The 8335-nt window shown below is 31.0% G+C and overlaps 1 protein-coding gene across 1 annotated transcript in view; it reads left to right on the forward strand.

Annotated features, from left to right (window-relative positions):
• Positions 1-6521, forward strand: part of LOC106882863 (vacuolar protein sorting-associated protein 16 homolog) — a 28307-nt gene extending 21786 nt beyond the window's left edge. Inside the window, exons 19-23 of the mRNA XM_052968654.1 lie at positions 730-807; positions 1319-1488; positions 2542-2638; positions 2828-2931; positions 5399-6521. Of these exons, the coding sequence (XP_052824614.1) occupies positions 730-807; positions 1319-1488; positions 2542-2638; positions 2828-2931; positions 5399-5540 (591 nt within the window). The 3' untranslated portion in view covers positions 5541-6521. The remainder of the gene's footprint in view (positions 1-729; positions 808-1318; positions 1489-2541; positions 2639-2827; positions 2932-5398) is intronic.
• The last annotated feature ends 1814 nt before the right edge of the window (positions 6522-8335 follow it).

Consider the following 8335-nt stretch of genomic DNA (forward strand, 5'->3'; position numbering starts at 1 on the left):
CTAACTGGCTTTCATTGTGAAGCAAATTTTCAAGAAGGAGAATGATAATGTTTTTTACAAAGAAGTACAAAAAGACGAAAATAATATATAAAAAAAATAATATATAAAAAAATAAATATACCAGTACATTATATTGTCTTTGAGCTTTTGAAATTCAATGGTAGTTCATGTATATAATGGTTGGAAAAATAAGGATGCATGAGAATTGAGAATTGTGTTAGGTTTAAAAAAAGGGTTAAAAGTTTGTGTTAAGCAGGAAGTGTGTGTAAGGGGAGACAAATGTTTTTAGTTGGAGTTATGAACTCTTTTTCAGCAGGAAGTTTATGTCTGTTCCTAGAGAAATAAGGTCTCTGAGGGGTATGTGTGTTAAGAAATGGTTGGATATCTTGTTTTTTAGTGTAATTTTGCTACCTCTGGTAACTATTAACATATTTACATTATCAAAGGTTTATTTAAAAACTGAGATAATATTAATATATACATAAACTAATATATATTTGTATATATATATATATATGTGTGTGTGTGTGTGTATATATGTATAAATATATATATATATGTATATATATATGTATGTATATATATATGTATGTATATATATATTTGTATATATATATATATATATATATATATATATATATATATATATATATATATATATATACATGTTTGGATCCATGCTAAAAATCATTTTCATTTCCGTACAAATATGTTTTATTGTTATTGCAGCGATTAGAGGACCGAATGTGTGCGCTTAAAGATGCTGTGATTCGTTTTAATAAATCGAAAAATGAATTCATCACTAAGGTAAGCAACTTTTAATTTTGAAATTCAAAAAATACAAGCTCATTTGTCATGAGAACTGAATCTTCCTCTTATTTGGGGTATACCAATTGAACATATGATTACAGCTGGGATGCCTTTGATCTGAGGTTGCTTGACCAGGGCTCACTTGTGTCTAAGCAACAGTTCTAACCCTTTAACATCTACTCTGTCAAATGTAATGATCATTTATTCACATTGCTTTGAATTAATCATGCATTGTCTTGTAGGTTTAAGATTTTGATGATGTGATTGTTTTTCAAATAACATTTTAGGGTAGGTATGAAAAGCTGAATCTGGCTAGTTTGAACATAAAACAGGTAGAATATTTTGGCTAGATATGGTTGGTTTAAATCATAAAGGGTTAAATAATTATTAAAAGTAGTACAACAGGTTTTTATAGGAGAAATTTAGAAAATCTATTTGACAATAGATTTTACAATGTATTCACTGATGTGTCAAATCTTTTATTTATTATTGGCACTCACTCAATCAGCAAACAGAAGAACAAATCAAGTTGCTGGATATGCAGCAGAAATTTGAAGAGGAGTTTAACCGGCATTATATCGACCTGACTTTACACGAGACAATACATCAATTGATTGTGGATGATAAGCTGAAACAAGCTGAGTTTATGCGGAAAACTTTTAAAGTTCCTGACAGAAGGTAAACTCATGCATACTTGAAAAATATTTTCTATATATTTTTGAATTCTGATATTCAGCTAAACATTCTTGTTAGCTATGCTATGGTATCACGAGTATTATTTTGTTGTCATTTTGCCCAAGTTCCTGTTGAACCTTGCTTTTCATATGCTCTTTTGAATATACAGATAACATAATATTGATTTCTTGCATATCAAATGTTATTGTTTCATTGAAGCCATTGGGCCTAACTCTAACTATAACTAATTGATACCTCTCAATAGAATAAACATTTTAATATCTGTTGAATTATCTCTAATTAATCAACATTTGGTTGTTATTGAAGAATTTACAAATTCCTCCAATAATGATACTCTATATTTAACCAAGAAGAGTGTTAGTATTATTGTAAGGCTTATAGCGTTCCAAACAGCCATACCAACAAAATCACTCCTTTTTTTTTTTTTTTTTTTATTATACCAGTATATTAAAAAATTTTCATTTCATTAAAAATATTCATTTAACAAACTCCAGAAAATGATATTATTCTTGAAATTGTGCTTTGTATCATAAGCCTCAAAGTTATATATCTATTTTGTCTATTAGCATTCATTCATTCAATAAATAATGTTTTTACATTATGTATATAGAATAAACTGTGGGTTTTGCAAATAAAAAATTAAAATGAATGTATATTGAATTATCATTAATGAAAATAGAGGCGAGAAAGAGTGAGAGACTGTTGCAAATGAATAATATTGTTTATCAAAGATTAAAGTCTACTCTGCAGTGAATGCAATAAATATTTAAATGTGTGAAAAACTTGTAGTTCAAATATTCAATAAACTTCAGAAATCGAAATTACAGAAAATTTCTTGGAACATGAATCTATAAAAAAGTTTCCAGACAATCAAACCTTTAATAATTGCTTTCTTAGTTAAAAAGCAGCTTTCTCCATTATAATATTAAAAAAATTCACAAATATATTTAAATATGCTTACTGTTAACTCTATTGTATTACTACTATTTTCCATTTTACGTATATTTTTCTCTTAATTTGTTCATTTCTTGACAGGTTTTGGTGGTTAAAAATCAATGCCCTTGCACAATCTCATTTATGGGGTGAATTAGACAAATTTTCCAGAACTAAAAAGCCACCCATTGGAATGGAGGTAAAACACTGATTCTTTATTTCTTTATGAAAGACAAAATAGAAGATATTTTAAAATATTCTGTTAGAATTTTCTTTTTATTTCTGACCGTTTGTTGATTTTTTGTTAAATTATTTAATCTACTTTTTTTCCTTCAGTTTCTTTTAAACATTTGTTCTCATTTGTTGTTTTAATTATCAATTTCCTCAGGCCTTTGTTGATGTGTGCATGAAACATAAAAATCCTGATGAAGCACGAAAATATATTCCACGGGTTCATCCTGAAAATAAGGTCCGCTGTTTATTGAAAACTGGGTAAGGATCACAATTTTCATGATCATCATTATCATTTAACATTTGTCCATATTCCATGCTGGCATGGGTTAGACAGTTTGACAGAATCCAATGGGTCTAAAGACAGCATCAAGCTCCAGTGTTTGTTTTAGCATGGTTTTTGCAGGTGCATGCCCTTAAACCACTTGCAGCATGTATCAGTCTTTTTTTTTATGCCAAGTTGCATGCAGCTTTTGAGACTATGAAATTCAGGTGGGGAGGCAGCATTTATGCAGAAAGAGATGAGGGTATAGAATATGGAAGAAGGGAAGGAGACAGAGACAAGCATGGTTACTCACCTTTAAGAGAGATAGTGAGAATGACCAGTAAGAGCTGCACGTCCAGGTACCTTATTTTAAAAGTTTCAAAAGTTATTTAAAACTTTTATAGATAACGCATATCACAATTATAAAATTACCATTGCCTCATTAGCATCATCATTGTTAAATAAATGCTTCTTGGAGGTTATCCAAACTCTCACTTTGCATTCATTTTTCATGAGACTACCTAGAGAGCATGGAACCATATCTAAGGTATTTTCTACTTTAACTACTGCAGGCAAAATTTGCTACATCTTAACCATATAAAATAATATGTTTATGTCTGTGCTTTTTTTAATTTTTTTTTTATTTTGGGATCTGTGATAACAAAATTCACTTGATAATCAGGTCGTTTCAAATTCTATCATTGTGTGGCACCTTGAACAAATGTCTTCTAATGCCTTATGAATGAAATTGGCAGCAGGAAACTGTATGGAAGCCCACTGTGTGTGTGCTCATATTTTCCATGTCTCTATGCATGACATTGGTTTGGATGGTAGTGCTGTTATTTTTACTTTTGTAAGCAATATGTCCTGCAGCTCAGTTTGGGCAATTGAAGACCAATGGAATAAAAATCATCATCATCATCATCGTTGTCGTTTAACGTCCGCTCTCCATGCTAGCATGGGTTGGACGATTTGACTGAGGACTGGTGAAACCAGATGGCTACACCAGGCTCCAATCTGATTTGGCAAAGTTTCTACGGCTGGATGCCCTTCCTAACGCCAACCACTCAGAGAGTGTAGTGGGTGCTTTTACGTGTCACCCGCACGAAAGCCAGTCAGGCGGTACTGGCAACGGCCATGCTCAAGATGGTGTATTTTATGTGCCACCTGCACAAGAGCCAGTCCAGGGGCACTAGCAACGATCTCACTCATGTATATATATATCTGGATGTTTTGTTGTTCCTTTCTTGTATTACCTGTCTGAATGTTTTGCGTTCCTGTTTCATTTTGTATTATTTATATATATATATATATACATATATATATATATATATATATATATATATATATATATATATATATATATATAGCGGCGCACATACACTTTGTCTCTCTCTCTCTATATATATATATATGTATATTGAAAAGCAATAGTTGGCAACAGGAAGGGCATCCAGCCATTGAATATTGCCTCAATTCTCCTCCAACTTATGCAAGCATGGAAGAACTTATTACTGTATTTGATGGCACAAAAAACATGAGCTTATTAGATGCACCCTGGTTTTAGAAGTACACATTCAGGAAAAAAAGTGTTTAATGCATTAAACTATGTAATATTTAAAGCATTCTAACAGTACATTACAAAACAAAGGTATTTTAGGTATAGCAGAAAACATAAAAAGTAAGTTCACAGTATTCAGATCATCTTGATTAAAATTAGCCTGTAGTTGTAAGCGTCAGGGACAAAAGTAGCTTATGGGAGGCCCAACTTCATGTATATGACCTAGGGTGACTTGGTGGGGATAAAAGTACATCTTATACACCATTAGATATGGCAGCTTGTACAAGTCAATTCTTTTAGTATTGATTCTTGGGTGCAATATGATGTGAGCTGGAATCATTTGTTATCTATCTGGTTACCAAAATTATGCATCTTGTTCAGAACTTATATAAACAAACATTGAAGGAAGTAATTACTTTCAATGAATAATCAATGATTTATTTATTCATTAACAATATTTTTTTTTCAAAAAGTTACTGAGGAATCCTTCATGTGGAAATATCTTCAGACCAGCATATCACTCTTGAAATTAAATTAATGGCTATAGAAATTCTAATAACATGATTTGTCAAAGCTGATACTTCACAAGCAATTACAGTATGGAAGACTCATTTTAGCCAATCAAAAAAATACAAACTTCACTTAGCTTCACTTAATTATTTATTATTTGGTGTCAAGAATTTTCTTCAAACCATCAGCAACCTAATCACTGATGTAATTCTATTGCAATTTCACTAAAATCTTTGAAACCTAATTCTTCTGAACTTATTTTACCACACCAGTTAACACCACTGTTAAGTAAATATAACACTGAGTGGAATTATGTTATTTTATTTTTTTTCATGTTCTGAGATCTAATTTGCTTCTTACATAAGACATTTTTGGTTTACTTTTTTCTGCAGGCAACTGAAGGAAGCTGCTGATGCTGCATTTGAGAATCGCAATGAAGACGAACTAAATATAGTGCTATCTAAATGTAGTACATCTAATCCAGGTTTGATGGAAAGGATTAAAGGATTAAAAGCTCAGTTGTCTAAAAAGTGATGTTTCAGCCAGCTTAACACCATAGCACTTTAACCTCTTTGCATATTCATTTTGAAGCAATTCACATAATCGAGAACACAGTTAAAATTTTAACAAGCCAAATTTTAAACTTATTTTCGGTTAAATATTTAACTGATCCATCTTAAAATGTTTATGAATCTTCATTTGAAAAAATATATTTTCCAAAACATTTTGTTCTCTTAAACAACTGTTCCAAATTATACTGACACACTCAGACAGTGTTACTCAAGAACATTTCATTATTAAAATATTTTATATGCTTGTCAAATAATTACAAGAAAACTAACTGTACAATGTCTATATTATAAATGACTTTTATACAGATAATTGGATTTTTTTTTAACCATTAAACTATTGATAAGTTACAATAATGACTTTAGCCAGCCAACTTATACTTTTGTTTATCTGTTGTTATTTTAAGTTTTTGCTAAAGCCAGTTACCAATATATATATATATATATATATATATATATAATTCTTCTTCTTTTTTTCCCCCCTATTTTTAAATCTGTGATAAATAAGATTTATGAGTGGAGTTTGCTTCACTAACTTTGTAAAGTCAAAATTCATCTTCAAAAGAAGAGAGAAAAAATCCCAGCAGGAATATGAAGAATAAATGAGATTTTGATTACCTGGAATATTTTTTGTTTTCAGTGAATGTCAAAAAAAAAATTTCATGCAACTTCGCTTTTTTTTATGTAGCTTTGTCATATTCTTGTGAAGGCAAAGCTTTTTTTTTTTTTTACTATATAACTGCCACTACCACCGCCCCCTTTTAGTTTTAGTTTTTTATTGATGTGCCCAGCTTTTTTTTTTTTTTTTTCAGCAAAGCCACAGTTTCAAAATAACTGTTGAAAATCTGTCACATTTTGAAAGAATACAATCATTTTTCTTTCCCTTCACCAATTGCATATTTTTCTTGATTAATTTATATAATAAACTTATTTTATAAACCTGTTATGTTTCTTGTTTAGTATAATCTTCTCAAATAATATCCAAATACTTTCTTTTGAAAGGTAAAATAATTAATTGGATAGCTTATTTGTCAACCAGCTAACGTGTCCATAGCTCAAATGCCATGCAGGGTACATAAATATTGATGCTGGCAAGAATTACACATATCAAATTCAAATACAAGGAGCCAGTATACTGTTATTTAACCTGCAAGAAATGGCAGTCAAATCTTCCTCAAATTATGCTTGCACAGTTTTAAAAAGCAACAGGTACAATGGATTATATATTTAGCACATAATAGAAATGTTTTACGTTTACGAATTTCTTGCAAGATTCCTGATGTGAAACCGTGTGTTGAAACAAATATTATCATAGTTCAAGATGGTCTTCTCGCCCCTTGCAAATAAACACACGCCCTGTAGGGCGTTCTTCACAGATATGTGACGAAAGATTTCCGGACAATGGACATAAGATAAAATAAGAATAGTAATAAACGAGTGAAGAACGAATATACATGGTGTCCCAGAAGTCGCGTACCATTCTGGTTTTCATTAAAAATAATTGACGCAATTTATTTTATTTTATTCAATTTAAAAAAACCAGGATGGTGCGTGGCTGTATAATATGTGTGCTTATTTGGCAAAACATTTTTAAATGACCATCTCGAAATATAACAATACAGAAATGTTTTAAATAAGTAACTATGTACCCGTAGATCTTTCACCTACTTTGTCCCTACTAATCTTCACTTGCTGCTGCCTCCCTTGTTTTCAGTTTCACAACAAAGATTATTTTCAAAATCTGAAGTTATTTTTTATATTTCAGCTGCTATTTTAGCTATTCAAAATCCCAAATGGTGTACGTGCATCAATTATTAGCTAATTAGACGAAATAAATAGTTACTTCCCTTGTTGATTCTGTTTTAACTCGACTAATGAGTGAAGATTAGACTGTTGGCTTTGAATCAATTAAACGAACTAACGTAGATCAAAGCTAGAAACGTGGCTACTATTTCTAGCATGTCTAACAACCACGTCGAGGTTTCCCTTGTTGTCAAGTCTTTTTAGATTGAAGGAAGATACGGTACATTTATTTTTATTTCTCATCGTTATAAAAGTCTAAGATAAAGAAGCCAACCTAAATATTTCAACGAAATTGTTTGAATGAAGAAAGCAAAATCTACCTCCACCAACAACCTACAGGAAGCCTCTACATCAGGGCTGGCCAACCTCAGGCCCGTGGGCCACTGACTTTTATCTTGTGGCCCGCTTGATACTTTCTTGAAATGGGCGACCTCTTTATTGTGTTTAATTTCAAAATAAAATTGTGTAAAATTTAAAATTTATGACAATAAAGCAATAGCCTTCAATTTTATATTTTTAAACAAACGAAAAGTATGAAAAATTCTTGATTCTGTAATTTGACTATTAGTGTATAACTAGCTTAAAAGCCGCCCTATCTGGCGACTTTTGAGCTAGTATATAGCTTTTAAGCAACTGACCCCGAATGGGAAGATCTGCAAACAGATCTCTGACTTGTTTTGGAGAATTTATTGTAATTGCTTCCGCCCTATGATGATCATATTCGGCGCAAAAAAATCATGTAAAAAGTCACCGAAAACAATCGCAGTAATGAAAACATAGGAATCCAAAATTTCGAGATTGCAGGTCCGGACTCGGCCCAGAATGTTTTTTTAATTTACTCACGGTGTTAGCCTTTAGATTATAAAAATTATTATCGTACAAAAAAAATTTGTCGCAAAAGGTCACGTAAAAGAATCGCCGAAAATAATCACAGTATTGAAAACTTGGGAATCCAAA

The sequence above is a fragment of the Octopus bimaculoides genome, chromosome 6 (genome assembly GCF_001194135.2).
Source record: "Octopus bimaculoides isolate UCB-OBI-ISO-001 chromosome 6, ASM119413v2, whole genome shotgun sequence".
NCBI lineage: Eukaryota > Metazoa > Mollusca > Cephalopoda > Octopoda > Octopodidae > Octopus > Octopus bimaculoides.